General features: G+C 40.8%; 1 protein-coding gene across 1 annotated transcript in view; it reads left to right on the top strand.

Moving 5' to 3' along the window:
• Positions 1 to 15,568, top strand: part of DNAH6 (dynein axonemal heavy chain 6) — a 168,284-nt gene that overhangs the window by 54,475 nt on the left and 98,241 nt on the right. Inside the window, exons 31-39 of the mRNA XM_074994025.1 lie at positions 21 to 169; positions 1,556 to 1,663; positions 3,204 to 3,759; positions 5,793 to 5,915; positions 6,451 to 6,633; positions 7,933 to 8,076; positions 10,166 to 10,387; positions 12,864 to 13,011; positions 15,232 to 15,389. Coding sequence (XP_074850126.1) covers positions 21 to 169; positions 1,556 to 1,663; positions 3,204 to 3,759; positions 5,793 to 5,915; positions 6,451 to 6,633; positions 7,933 to 8,076; positions 10,166 to 10,387; positions 12,864 to 13,011; positions 15,232 to 15,389 — 1,791 coding nt within the window. The remainder of the gene's footprint in view (positions 1 to 20; positions 170 to 1,555; positions 1,664 to 3,203; positions 3,760 to 5,792; positions 5,916 to 6,450; positions 6,634 to 7,932; positions 8,077 to 10,165; positions 10,388 to 12,863; positions 13,012 to 15,231; positions 15,390 to 15,568) is intronic.

Raw genomic sequence — 15,568 nt, forward strand, 5'->3', positions numbered from 1 at the left:
GTGTCTCTTGTTTACTTTAGGTGATTCTGTATTCTGAAGGATTTGAATCTAGCAAAATTCTAGCAAGGAAGATGACTCAAATGTACAAACTTTGTAGCGAGCAGCTTTCTCAGCAAGATCATTATGACTTTGGGATGAGAGCAGTCAAATCTGTATTAGTCATGGCTGGGTAAGAATTTTTACACTGTGTGAGGTATAATAGCATTATGAATATAATTTCATACACTTAGAAATATTAACACTACTGTGTTTTAAAAAATCCTTCTGTAATTACAGCTATTGTAAATGAAAAGTGGATGATCACTGCATGATTTTTGCACAATATTTTTATGCAGTAGTGTAATTTATGAAAATAGAGAAATTACCAGATTATAGGGACAAGTAGATTAGGCAGATAAGACGGTATGTTTTCACTCTAACTATATTCTTCAGAATATCTGAAAATCTTATATTAAATCTATGAATTTCAGAAGTGCTATGCTTTTTTTACATTCCAAAAGAAAACAAAAAAGTAGTCATGTAGCAATTTAAATACTAACAGAATAATTTATTAGCTTTCGTGGGGCAGACCCACTTCTTCAGATCCAGAGATAGTGCTGAAAGTGAATTGGCATAATGATTATATAGCAGAGAGGTACAAACACAAAAAAATTGAAATCAAAACTGACAATTCAGGTGCATAGGTCAGAAGCGGGTGGGGGCAAAGAAAGACAATGGGCCAAAAAAAAAATCCAAAACTGAGCCCTATAAATTGTCTTGTGGAGATAAGTAACTAGCTTTCATGGAATTCTCTGTCTGTTTTGCATGCATGTTTTGTTGTTGGTGATTTGGTTAGCTAACACTGCTTCCAGACTCTAGGATTACTGGTTTCTGAGGAATAAATAATAGAAGCATACCGAGTAATCAAAAGTTATGGTTCATATATAATTAATGGATTGCTGAGTCAATGCAAAATTATATCTCAACAGTGTAAGGGAAATATACTAGAATTCTTAGGTATTTTATGAGACATTACTTACACAGGTTCATCTATCCTGTGTTTACACAAGCCCCTCCCTTTCGAAAGGGGCATGTTAATGAGCGGGCTCAAAAGATGCTAATGAGGCGCTGCAATGAATATGCAGTGCCTCATTAGCATAATAGCAGCCACGGTGATTCGAAAGTGCAGCTTTTCAAATCGTGCACCGCCAGTGGAGACGGGACCTTCCGAAAGGACCCCCCCCCCCAGTTTTCAAAAGCCCTTCTTCCTAACACCAGGTAGAAAGAAGAGGCTTTCGAAAACTGGGGGGATCCTTTCAGAAGGTCCCGTCTCCACGGGTGGCGCGTGATTCGAAAAGCTGCACTTTCAAATCACCATGGCCGCCATTATGCTAATGAGGCACTGCATATTCATTGCAGCACCTTATTAGCATCTTTTGAAACCCGCTCATTAACATGCCCCTGTCAAAAGGAAGGGGCATGTGTAGACCCAGCCCTACAGTTCCCATAAACAATAATCAGTATAAAAATAGACTGAGTAAAATTCAGACATCTTGTTTGCTTTTTTAAAATTCAGGTCACTAAAAAGAGAGAACCCAGATCTGAATGAGGATGTGGTATTAATAAGGGCTTTACGAGATTCTAACCTACCCAAATTTCTTGCGGATGATGCGCTTCTGTTCAGGTATAGTTCCATAATACTAGTTTGTTTTCATCATCTTGTTGTATCACAGTTATGTTGCCAAAGCCTAATAGATGACCCAACTTTCTAAGAATAGTTTAATTTGTAGTTTTGTGGAGAGGCTATTGCTGTTTATGTCTTATACAGTACTTCTCAATCTATTTATTATTGTGTTATGTAGCCCACATACACAGTATAGATGTACAAATACACACCAAAATTAAAAGGTGTGCTGTTTGTTATGACAGCAAGATTATTCAAATCAGTACAGTGCCTTTCAGTTCAACACTGGCAAATGCCTACCCAGAGTATTTTAAATTAGCGAAACAAGTCAAAAGATTAACTGTTACAATTAATGTGCTGTCAAGGTGGCATGACATGATGGGGAAGGGGGCGACATGGGAGCCACAGGTGGAAACCCAGTGGACTACAGGTTGCTGCAGCCCGTTGACATGAAGGAGGGCCATTTGTCTGGCCCACCCACTATTCCTGGTTACCCGTCTCTGCTCTATACCCAGTTCCCAGCCACAATCTTATCCCCATGCACCCATCCCTCCACCCCTTAGGAACTACCCTCCAGCACATCCTCATATTACCTCCCCAACCAGGGGATGCTCCCCCATCACTCAACCTTCCTGGGGCTGTCTCCCCAGCATCCAGACCACTAGGTTGCCACATGTGCCTGCCAATGTTCCCTCTGATCTTTTCCATGCATGTGCAGAATAAATTTTATGTGTACCAAGGCATGTGTGAATGTGCACCACCACTCTTAAAAAATCTGTCCCCTGAACTGGCTATACCTCCTTCCCTGTGGCCCTTGTTTCCTGCACCTCCTTCTTCATGTCTGCGGGTCTCCTACCATCACTTACACAGAGTTCAAGTGTGCAGTTCATCCTGCCTGTCTGCTACCACTGTCCTACTTCTGGGAAGCTGGCTCCAGCCCAGGTCACTGGATCCATGAGCCTATGGGATGGGGGGGCACTCATTGCCCCCATGGCCTCCTGCTGATGCCTCTGAACCTGATCCAGCCAGGGTGTGTATGGGGGGGACCCAATCCTCTGCTGCCCCATTGTTGCACCCCATCATTCAGTGTATAAATTTAGGCACCGAGTTTCATATATTGGTACCTCAGTCAGGTCTCTGTTCAGGAAAGCACTTAAGCATGTGCTTAAGTGTTCTGCCTAAGTGAGTCTGGGTTTGTGTGTGTTGAGTACCTGCAGCTTCCACTGACGTCAGTGGGGTCTGCAGGTTCTCAGCACCTCTGAAAATTAGGTCACTAATTCAAGTTTCAAAATATGGTTTTAAGTTCTTCACTGTAATCACCCATGTGTGAAAATGTTGGTTTAAACCCTGGGGCTGTCATTCTAGTGTTAGGTGGTCACTCTGTACGAAAGCTGGCAAGTGAACACAACAGCCCACTAGAATGGATATGGAGTACTTCAGTAGGAAAATGGATGTTTCTAAATTTATAATCCATGTTATTTGTAATTAGTTTCCTACAATTAATAAAAATAATCATTTTTTCTCCTTTTGTCTCTGACAGTGGAATTATTTCTGATCTTTTTCCGGGAGTCATAATCCCAGAGCATGACTATGGGATACTACAGTCAACGATTATCGATGTCATGCTTTCCAAAGGATTGCAGCCTGAAGCAAGCATGGTTCATAAAGTCATACAGCTCTATGAAACCATGTTAGTGAGGCATGGTGTTATGCTAGTTGGGCCAACAGGAGGTGGAAAAACAACAGTTTACCAAATTCTGGCGCAGTCTTTAGGAGATTTACAGGAGGCTGGTGAGGAAAACCCTTTTTACCAACCTGTCAAAACCTATATTCTAAACCCCAAATCAATTACAATGGGCGAATTGTATGGTGAAGTTAATAATTTAACTCTGGAGTGGAAAGATGGTTTGATGGGTCTGAGTGTTCGAGCTGCTGTAAATGACACCTCTGAAGATCACAAGTGGATCATCAGTGACGGGCCAGTGGATGCACTGTGGATTGAAAACTTGAACACAGTTTTGGATGATAACAAAATGCTTTGCCTGGCAAACAGTGAAAGAATCAAACTCACGCCCTCCATCCATATGATGTTTGAGGTACTGTAATTTCTTGGATTTTAGTATTCTCTGGGCTCTTCATGGTCCATTTTGCTTAATGTAGGGATTATAGCATTATATGGCTCAGATACATGTGAATTTATTGCAGCTTTTTTGAGTTTGCTGGTCTCTGTTTATATTTCTGTGTCTGGGGATTTCTGAAGAATGACTTCCCCTTCTCACATGAGCAATTCAGGGTCAACGTCAGGGAATCTTTCCTTGATAGTTACCCAGAATCTAAGATTAGACCTGAGTAACTCCTCTTCTTGTATCTCTCCTGGTCATCTGCTCACACAGTCTTATTTACCCAGAAACTAAGTTGCCTTTCTGAGATAATAGTGGCTGTGTCTACACGTGCCCCAAACGTCGAAATGGCCATGCAAATGGCCATTTCGAAGTTTACTAATGAAGCGCTGAAATGCATATTCAGCGCTTCATTAGCATGCGGGCAGCAGCGGCGCTTCGAAATTGACGAGCCTTGCCGCTGCGCATCGCGTCCAGACGGGGCTCCTTTTCGAAAGGGCCCCGCCTACTTCGAAGTCCCCTTATTCCCATGAGCTCATGGGAATAAGGGGACTTCGAAGAAGGTGGCGTCCTTTCGAAAAGGAGCCCCGTCTGGACGCGCCGCGCGGCTGCAAGGCTCATCAATTTCGAAGCGCCGCTGCCGCCCGCATGCTAATGAAGCACTGAATATGCATTTCAGCGCTTCATTAGTAAACTTCGAAATGGCCATTTGCATGGCCATTTCAAAGTTTGGGGCACGTGTAGACACAGCCAGTATCATTCTTACATCATAAAAAGAGAGCTAGAAAGATTCCAACCAGATTTCACTGTTGGGAATTTTTTTCTGTTACCCTGTGAGGACTCAGTTTCACCTCATTAGCTGATTGTCCCTCAGTAAGTAATTCTTTCCCTTCCTTTATGTTTAATCCCAGTGGTTCTCACAACCTACTCTGGTATCATTTAGCCAGTCTAGATATTTTCGTCCAGATTTATCCCATTCAAGACTCCATTGGAGTCAGTAATTAGTTGAATGATATTTATGCTGTTGCAGCCATTCAGACAGTCATGAAAACGATCAAAGTTAGTCAAAATGGAAAAGCCTCATCACTGTTGACAATGCATGCATTTTGGTTGTTGAATTTCATCACTGACATGGTGATCTGGCTAGAGCCGTATTTCCTCACTTACATGTTATTAGCATTCAGTATTTCCTCAGGAACCTAGTGTCAAAGTGTTCAAGAACTTTTATAGCTATGAGTAAGTAGATTTAACATCAGCTAAAGTACTGGAAACAGTGACTGTCCCAAACCAAGAATGGTCTGTAAGTATTCAAGATATTGTTCATTAGCTTTCTTTCTGGAATAGTCAAGGATTTGTGACAGGTTCATGTTTCTAACTGTTTTAGAAAAACTCTTTCTTGTATAAAGAGTAAATTGAAGTGAAATTCTGAGTATTCTCATGATTTCCTGTGCCAAAAGTGATTTAATTGCTATGCTAAGATTGACAGCTTTTCCTGTAGTTTCCAAATCACTTCACTAACAGACTTCTTTATTGATGCTTAACAAATATGTTTCTTGGTATAATTGCTAAGTAAAGCAGGTCCCTGTGTGAATGTGACCGTAATTAACTCTCTGGTAGATAGCACCAAGTCAGCATGCCAAAAAAAAAGAGAAACAATTTTACCAGTCACACATTTTTTGTCTTCAGATTGGAAGGAGCAGTGCCTTTTTTTTAAAAAAAAAAGAGGAGTCGGTACTCAGCTGACTCCCTGCCTCCCATGCTGGTACTGAGTACTGGCAAGTACCACCACAAAAAAGCACTGGGAAAGAGGAAACTTCAGGTGGAGGGTGGAGCTCAAGAAGCTAACAGGGAATAAATATGACCATAGAATAGGGTGGTAGATTATAGTTCAGACTTGAATGCCTGCCCACAAGTTAAGTTAAGGTGACGGAAATTGGAAACAACCATCTCCTTTAGTGCATTTGAAATATACGGTATGATGTTCTATAGCCAGTATCCATACTCTTCAGGTGCAAGATCTGAGAGTTGCCTCACCTGCAACAGTTAGCCGATGTGGAATGGTATACATCGACCCTGATGAACTGAAGTGGATCCCCTATGTACAGACCTGGATGGCAGGTCTTGCAAGTAAAGTAGGTGTCAGAAAAGTTAGTTTTAAGTCCTGTTATGAAATTCCAAATCTCTGCCTGAAAGATCTTGTGAGGAACAAATATTTGATATTTTTATAAATATTGAAGGATTTTATTTTGTATTTATATATTTTAATTGATTTAAAATAAAGAGTATTAATAACATCATTAAGCATTAATTATAATTAACTATTAAAGTAGGAATCTGAATATATAAAATCTATTGAAGTAAGAGGAATGTGCACCTATGTACTATTACTGCTTCATGAAACTTTCCAGATTATTATTTGTCTTCTATGGACTATATCATATGAATAAAGAGAACTCACATCAATCAGGGTTGCAGAAACGGATTTGTGAGACTAATTCTTTGTTTGCATATCTGTAATATATAAAAATGTGTTGTGTGTATGCATGTGCATACAATTTATAAGTATGTTCTAGATGTCAAGGATGCTGTGCAGCTGCCTGTCGTGTTTCCATTGTTGAACACAATTTTTAAAATCATTTTATAATATAAATATTGTTTTCATTTTAGTTAAATGAGGAAACAAAACAACATTTGTTTGATCTGTTTTGTCGTTATGTTGAAGATGGTCTAAGGTTTGTCAATAAAAAATGCTCACAAGCTATTCCACAAGTGGACATCAGTAAAGTTACTACCCTTTGTTGTTTGCTGGAGTCTTTGCTGCTCGGAAAAGGAGGCCCTGATCTTAAAATGGTATAAATATTTAACATCCCATTCCATAATACACTCAAGATATGTAGAAATCACTTATAATTCTGATATAAAACTTAAATGTGAAATAATTGCATTATTTTGAATAACTTTTTAGCATGTGCTGTTTAATTTTACATCATGAGATCTATTAATGATCTGAGCTAACAGAAATTCTAGCTTGTTTGTTTAGGAGAGCACGTACTTTTCTGTTCACTAGGACATTAGCTTTAGACCATGTAGAAAAGTAGTTTTAACGTGAGTAAATTGGAATCTGCATTTTCAGATAAAATACCTGTTGGTGGTAATGGGCTGAGAGGTGAATAATAACAGTCTTAGTGAGGTGTAGGCATTTCAGAGAACAATATGAGACATTTTTTAGCTAGTATTTGAGCAGAATGAAAACTATCAGAAATGAGGAAACGTGCATTATGTGACTGGAATCTCTTAGGGTATGTCTGCACTGCAAGCAGAGTTCTGCCTGTGTAGACATGCCAGAGCTAGTTTTGATCTAGCTCACTCAAGCAAAATGAGCTGCAAAGCTGTGGCAGTGTGGGCGCTACAACCCTGCCTGGGACCCATGCTGTCAGTTTCTGACCTAGCAGTATTCAAGCTCACTAGATCAAAGCTAGCTCAGGTATGTTTACATGCAGGTGCAGTCATGCTTTTGATTGCAGTGTATACATAGCCTTAGTTGAATTACTGTCTTTAATCTGTTTCTTATCTTTTAATGTATTTTTTACTGATGAACTATGGATGTTAAAAAGATTAACTCGTTAAACAATAGTGCTTAACTGGATTACCCTTTTTTAAGCAAAGGCCCTCCAATCAGCCTTGCTGTGGCTGTGAGGTCCTACCCCTGGCCCTGCTGTGGCCATGAAGTCCTACCATCAGAACTCACCACATACATATTCTGTCCTCCATCATCTCCACATTTATAGGGTGATGACATGTTCTGCTCAGAATGACCAGGCAGGCTCATCAGTTCAACATTTTAAATTTTTTAAACCTATTGGCCTTTGGACTGAGAACGTGTATAGCTGACTGTCCCTGAATATTAAGAGAGGTAGCTGTGTTAGTCTGCACTCCAACAAAAGAAAGCAGCAGAAATCTAGCACTTTAAGGTTAACAAAATGATTTGTTCAGTGATGAGCTTTTGTGGGACAGACCCACTTCTTCAGATCAAACCCTCTCTGAGTATTGTTACTCTTGAAAACTCATTCAGCTTTTGTAATAGCTGGGCTTTTTTCAAGACACTGATGTACAGAAAAGTAATGTACAACTTGTCTTTCTTCTTTACAGGACCAATCAAAATTAAACACCATAGTCTGCCAGACTTTTGTTTTCTGCTATTTATGGTCACTGGGTGGAAATTTAACTGAAAACTACTGGGATGCTTTTGATACATTTGTGAGACAACAGTTTGAGGACAATCCTGAAGCCAAGGTAAAGAAACAATTTGATGCACAGCACTTACAGTAGCTTCTGTACATAGGGTAGCAGCGTGATAATATAGAGTCAGCAGAAGGGTTCTTCTTTCCTAAACCTAAAGCTATGTTTAACTCCAGACCCTGGCAAGGATGAAAGTTGTGTCATGGGAAGTTCAACTGCAAACACTATTTTGCTGGCAGAACCTCTGTCCTGCCAACAAAGTGAATTCTGCTTGCAGGGAGGTAGAAGTATTTCATTAGCAAAAGTGCCGACAGACAAGGTTTGCACTTCCAAACTTTTAGCGATAGCACTGTGTCGCTACACCCTTGTCAGGGAAAGCTGCACAGTGTAGACATAGGCTAAGTCCTGACCATTTGTGGTCATTAAAGAAGCAGTGACAATTTTTTTTTTAAAGACCAAGGCCTACATGGGGATATTCAGGAACACTAAGGCAAATCAACCCAAGTTCTGAAGTGAATGTGCATAACCCCCAAATGGAGTCACTCTTTAAAAGTAATGTCATTTAGTTCATTCTAACTTAATTCTCTCAACTAAGACCATTTTGCTTCTGAATTAGAGCAAACATGGGGTGATAGAGAGGGGTAGCAGTTTAACATGCTCTAACACAGTATTTCTCAACCATTTTTTATTAAGTACCCCTTTTTAAAAAAATGAAAGAAATCTGGGGGTACTTGCATGTACCTCTAAAGGTACACATGCCACCGATTTGAGAAACATGGTCCTAAGGTAATCTGAGGTCCTGAAACAAGGCCCATTCAACCTTTCCAGATTATGGTACACTTTTTTTTTTTTTGCCTATCAAGTTACACCTCACTTGAAAACTACTTACTTACTTACAAAATCATGCAAAAATATTACAGAAGACTACTACTGAAAACTTGCTGATTTTATACCATCTTATTATCAAATCAATGAATAGGAATGGAAATGTTGTACTTGGATTTCAGCATAAGGCATATGAAGCAATAGAAACAAGTCATTATCCGAATGAAGTTTTAGACCGTACTGACTATTACTGGTTTTTTTTTGTTTTTGTTTTTTTTTTTTATGTAGCCTGTTGCAAAATTAGGTAAATACCTAGATGAGTTGATGTACCCCCTGGAAGACCTCATTACATCCCCAAGGGTACAAGTCTCCCAGTTGAGAAACACTGCTCTAAAGTATATGCATTGACATAACAACTTTAGCTGATTTGCCTTAACTTTTCTTCGAATGTCACTGTGTTGACATGCTCTAGCAATCGCTTTCCAAAATGCTTTTGCAGCCATTTTGGAGCCAATGTTGAGCAGTTTAACTTCACTTTCTGTCACTGAGGGAGATTTGAAGACAAAACAGGGTTTTTCCAGGAATGAGCACACTGGGCTGGCTCCTTGCCTGTATTTCAACACTACCCCCAAACGGGAAGGGGGCGAAGCAGATGCTGTGATGGTGTTTAAGTTGTAAGAAGACTTTCTCAGGAGCCCTAAGAGAGGAGTGCTGCTATATTGATGCCACCTTGTGCACCTTTGCCTTACTGAAGCAAGTGGTTCAGCTCAGGGGTGGTTTGTTGGCCTCTTTGCAGCAGCCCTGTCAACTGACATTCCTCTACAGATATCTTCACTAGTGGGACAGTCCTCAATGTGAGCAATCCAGCAGGCAAGACTGCCTGTAATACTCAGAGTCATGGTAGCAATCAAATCTTCAGTTTGATGCTGTTTTTAATGGCTGCAGTGTCTACATGCCATTCATTATAAAGAATCCCTAAAATATTTAATAGTAACAGAGAGGGAGCTGTGCTGGTCTATATACTATCAAAACAAAAAGCAGTCAAGTAGCACTTTAAAGACTAGCAAAATAATTTATTAGCTGAGCTTTTGTGGGACAGACCCACTTCTTCAGACCATATTTTAAAATATTTAAATATAAGATTCTGTGTCCAGTTTGTGCGATACCCAAATGCAGAAGAGCATGAAGAAGATGGAAATTCAGTTACTGCTTTAGTACATGTGACTGGAGAATGCAGAGATGTTAAAGGCATGTCACTTTTAAGATAACTTTTTATTATTAACATTAAGTACAGTTTAGGATTATTTTGTCCTCTTAGCTTCCAACCTCTGGAGATCTGTGGAGCGTTTACATGGATTTTGATAGTAGACGACTGGATCCCTGGGAGAGGATTATACCTACTTTCAAGTTCAGCAGAGAAGTGCCATTTTTTGAGACGCTTGTTCCAACCACAGACACTGTGCGTTATGGCTACTTGATGGAAAAATTACTAGCTGTCAAACACTCCGTATTGCTCACAGGAATTACCGGGGTTGGCAAGGTAAGAACCTTTTGGATAGCAGTGGAGTCACTTGATTAACACTGGAGACGTGTGCACTTAATTGATTCTGTAGGCTGAGCTGTATACCCTGCCAGACCCTCACCCCCCTTTATGGCTGGATCCTTCAACTCCCTCCCCACCACACTTTAGAGTCCCTTGATTTATGTGCAAATTGGGAAATTATGAGGTCCACTAAAATCAAACGTTTCTAGATTTCAGTTTGTCAGATTATCCCCAACATCAATAGGATTCTGACCAGAATGGGGGAGGAGCACAAGAGGCCCAGTTGGAAAGAGCCTTACTAGTACAGGTGCAAGAGGTCTGGCTTGATTATGAGGGGGGAGGGGTGATGAGTGTAGAGACGGGAATCTGCCCTCATTCTCCCCCTAATCTTGAGGTCACTGTCTCACTCCTGTATCCAGAGAGAGACGTTTTCCTTCCCACAGGCCTTTGAAGTAAGCAACTTTGAAGTTAAGCATCTACACACACCCTACTTCGAAGTTAAACTTCAAGGTAGGGCACTACTCCATTCCCAGGAATGGAGTAAGGACTTCAAAGTTTGGCTCACTACTTTGAAGTAAGGGAAAATGTGTGTAGACTCTCTTCTGGCTACTTTGAAGTAGTGCCTGACTTCAAAATTAACTTCAAAGTTAGTTCGTAGTGTAGATGCGCCATTGGTTTATGGCCAAATCCCACAGAAGAAGTTACCAAAGAAAATAAGCAGTCAGGGTTTGAGAGTCAAAGTCAGGTCATGGATCAGAAACTTGGTAAGAGACAGAAACCAGGGTGGAGATACATGGGCAATTTTTATCAAGGCACAGGGTTAACATCAGAGTGTTTCAAAGTTCCATTTAGACCTTGTATTGTTTTATACTTGGTGGAAAAATTAGGTCTCCAGTTTTGCAGGTGATGCAGAATTATTTAGATTAGTCATAACTAAAGAAGATTCAGGAACTTCATGGGACCTAACCCAGCTCAATGGATGGGTGACATGACGGCAGGTGAGATTCAGTGTTGAGAAACAAAGTAATGCTCAGTGGAAGGAATAATTTGAACTACCTGAACACTTTGCTGGCTTCCAGATTAACAAATGGTTTAGTTTAGAGGTGTGGCATGATTGCACGCAGCTCAATGAGGAGCTCTGCTCAGTGTGCAGTAGCAGGCAGAAAAGCAAACACAATACTAGGATCCACAGAAAGGGCAAATGGAAACTAATAAAAACAAAAGCTGAGCTCTGATCATTGAAACAAACAAAACAGTAACAGAGAGGTAGCCGTGTTAGTCTGTACTCCAACAAAACAAAACAAAACAGCAGAAATGTAGCACTTTAAAGACTAACAAAATTATTTATTTGGTGATGAGCTTTTGTGGAACCAGCCCACTTCACAAGGTCAATTTCATTTCCAATACAGACTGACATTTATAAGTAGAGAGGACCAAAAAAATAATTGCAATAAAACCTGATAAATCAAGTACGTAGGACTGAAGGAGGGGGCTGATGGGAATGGGGATGTTAAGTATCCTGCCTGAGATAATTACAGGCATCAAAGGAAGGGAAAGAGTCCTTTTAATGCATGAAGTAATTGATGTCTCTGTTCATACCACATGTTAATGTGTCAAATTTTAATATGAATTCCAATTCACAAATCTCTTGCTGTAATCTATTTTTAAATTCTTTTTGTTCTAGGACACAAATTTCAGGTATTTAACGGAATGGCCCACTCCATTGAAGTGTTCACTGACCGGCTAATGTATATTGAGTTTCCTGATGTCTGCTCTTTGTCCATTTATTCTTTGGTGAAAGTTTTGCCCAGTCTGTCCAATGTACATAGTACCAGGGCATTGATGGCACACATGATGGCAAATATAATATTGCTCGAAGTGCACAAAAATGTGCCTTTGATCTTGTAACTAACATAGTTAGGTCCATTGATGGTATCCCCAAAATAAATGTGTGGACAAAGTTAGTAGGGGGGTTTGTTGCAAGGAAAAGCATTAACCTTTGAGCATTGAGCAACTTACCATTGAGCGTTAGGAGGAAACTTTACCTAGAGTCAAGTTATCCAATAACTGCATACCTGCAGTATGTACTTTCTCTGACACTGGTGATACTTGCCACCATCAGAGATAGGATACTAAACTGGATGTGTGATGAAGCCTGGTCTAATCCAGTTTGGTGATCGCTTTGTTCCTAAACAGCAGCCAAGCAGAGAAGAAACAGTGCAAGAAATACCAGTGGCTCCTGTACAGGACAGATTTCAGGAGTACTCACTCTGCATCTATGATGCTAGAAAATCAGCAGGGGAGAGGCTGAGAATTGTAGGTAGTAGGGGCTGGCCTACTATTCTTTACCTTGTTTGCTGTTGAACAGTGAAATTTACTGAAGTGATGCATAATAGAACCATAAAGAGTGTGTACATGTATGCAACTTTGTGAATATTGCAATTAGTGCTCCTGTTTTTTTCTTTACTTGAAGTCTGTAGTTGCAAGGGGATTGCTAAACCGAATACAAGAAGAAGCAGGCTACGTTCCTGTTTACTTAAACTTCTCTGCTCAGACGTCCTCTGCTCGAACACAAGAGATTATTGAGTCCAAATTAGAAAAGAAAAGAAAAAATATTTTAGGTAATGATTTTTAATCATCTATTTGCGTCTCTGAATTGCATTAGGGTACAAATTTTTATATGGCATTTTACTTCCAAGTATAGTGATCTTGAGGGCTAACTTCAAGGAAAACTTATTAATAAATGGAAATAGAACCAAAGTTTTGCTTGTTAAACAGTGCAGTTCTTGTAGTTTACACTTGAGGGCAGAATTGGAGTGTCAAAGCTCTACATGTAACGTAATAATATTGCATAGTGTAAAACTTGTTATATATAATGATTTACAAGTGGGCTCTTGAATTTACATTTTCCCCAATAAAAACATTCTTATCTTAAAATTAAGTTTGTATGTTTCCTATAACACAATTACTAAAAGTAAAATAAACCACTAAGTCTTAGTTCACACCTTTTCACCCCCAACTTCACAATAACCATACACGTGTGGTCTTTCACTCCACAGCGAATTTCCTTTTAGTTTTAAGATGTAACTGTCCATGGTGCAAAAATCTGCTTCATCATAATGAGACTGAAATGCACAACCTGAACTCTGACATTGAACACATTAATACGTATGTTTCCTGCCAAAGTCTAAAATGTGTTCTTTGTACGTGTACCTGAAAAATATGCAGTCAGAGATCAGGTTTTGTGTTTGAGTCTTTTTATGGGGAATTTGTTGTGTTTATTGTGGATGTTTGTAAATAAAATATATTAGCATTATGTTTATTTCAGTGTAGAATAGTTAGAGGAGTAGGGGACTGAAAAAGGCCAGGGGACTAAGGAGCAGGGCAAGACATTGGGAGCCATGGAACAGGTCTAGATATGAAGGTTGGGGGTGAGTAAGACAATTAGAAGTCCAAACATTCCAGCCTGTGCCTGCACTCCTGTGCTGCACACAACCAACCTCCCTGGAATATGACAGTCCTCAACTGCTGGAATGTCAGGCTGATAGATTCCACCTGGCAAACTGCAAGAGGTGTTTTCAGAGAGGTGACCTGGATCCCTAGTGGAGTTGTGGGTTCTACTTCTCAAGTGACTTTCTTATCAGCTCTCTCACTTTCCCCATCATGTCCATTATGTGTGATATGAGTTCATACGTGGAGGAAGTGGACAGGGAGGGTGGGTGTCTTGTAGCCAGTGGTGTCTCCAAAGCACAGCTTGTAATTCCCTTAAAAGGCAGATTCTCTGGCCAGTATCCTGTGGATCATCAGACTGCAGACTTGGTCTAGTGGATCTGCTCTGGTATGCCAAGCTGGGACTTCCAGTGTGAGCACTCTTGCCCTGTCCCTTTTCCCATCTCTCCTCTGAGGCCCTGCCCCGCCACCTTCTCCAAAGCCCTGCCCCTGCTTCCTCTCTCTGTCATTCTCTGTTCCCACCTTTGCTCATTTTCACTGGGTTGGCTCAAGATGTTGGGATGCCAGAGAGGGCCAGGGCTGTTAGGAAGGTGTGGGCACAGGGATGGGGCCAGAAATTAAGCCTTTGGGGTTCAGGATGGATATTTGGTCTGGGGCAGAAAGTTTGGGTGCAGGGGGTGTGAGGGCACCAGCTGGGGTTGCAGATGCTGGGGTGGAGGTGCGGATGAGGGGTTTGGGCTGTAGGCAGGTACTCCAGGTTGCAGCCAAGGGATTCAGAGGGCAGGAGAGAGGTCAGGGCTGGGATGGGTTTGGGCCCTGGGAGGGGCTCAGAGGGGCAAGCTCAAGCAGCTCCCAGAAGCAGCAGCATGTTCCCCCTCTGCCTCCTATATAGAGGTGCAGCTTGTAGAGCCCTCTTGTTTCTCCTAAGTATAGGATCCCAAGAGGGGAGATTCCACTGCTTCTGGGAGCTGTGTGCAGCCAAGGCTGGCAGGGAATGTACCTGAGCTCCTTGGTGCCACCAACCGGACTTTTAATGGCCCAGTCTGTGGTGCTGACTGGAACCCCCCAGGGCACTTTTTCACTGGATGTTCCAGTCAAATACTGGACACCTGGCAATTGTATTTTTGACATAGGTATTCCACCTCCCTGAGAGGTGGTAGCTGTGTTGATGGGAGAAGGCCCTCCAGTGACCTAGGGCTGTGTATAGCAGGAGTTAGGTCAGCATAATGGTATCACATGTGCGCAATGTAGTTATGCTGACATAAATTTGTAGTGTAGATTAGGGCTCAGTGTAACCAGCTTAAGGCTTTATTTTCATACCTGTAATTTCCATTTCAGAAACAGAAATTACCAGCACTGATTTGTCTTCTTTTTATATTTTTATTTCTTAGGCGCACCAGGAAACAAAAGAGTTGTTATTTTTGTGGATGATCTAAACATGCCTAAATTGGATCGCTATGGTTCTCAGCCTCCTATTGAGCTACTTCGGCAATACCAAGATTTTGGAGGATTCTATGACAGAGAGAAACTATTTTGGAAAGAAATACAGGTCACCCCCAACTTTTAGATTATCTAACTATGCTATGAATTTGATAAAGTTCATTGTATTTTTTGTGTACAGTGAGTATGCTCTCACTCTGCATTGCTTCTAAACATCACTTGGATTTTTTAACGTACCTTAGTACTCACGCTCTGAATTTTTGAGGGGTATGTGTTTGTGTGAAACTG

This window comes from Carettochelys insculpta, chromosome 5 (assembly GCF_033958435.1).
Source record: "Carettochelys insculpta isolate YL-2023 chromosome 5, ASM3395843v1, whole genome shotgun sequence".
Classification (NCBI taxonomy): domain Eukaryota; kingdom Metazoa; phylum Chordata; order Testudines; family Carettochelyidae; genus Carettochelys; species Carettochelys insculpta.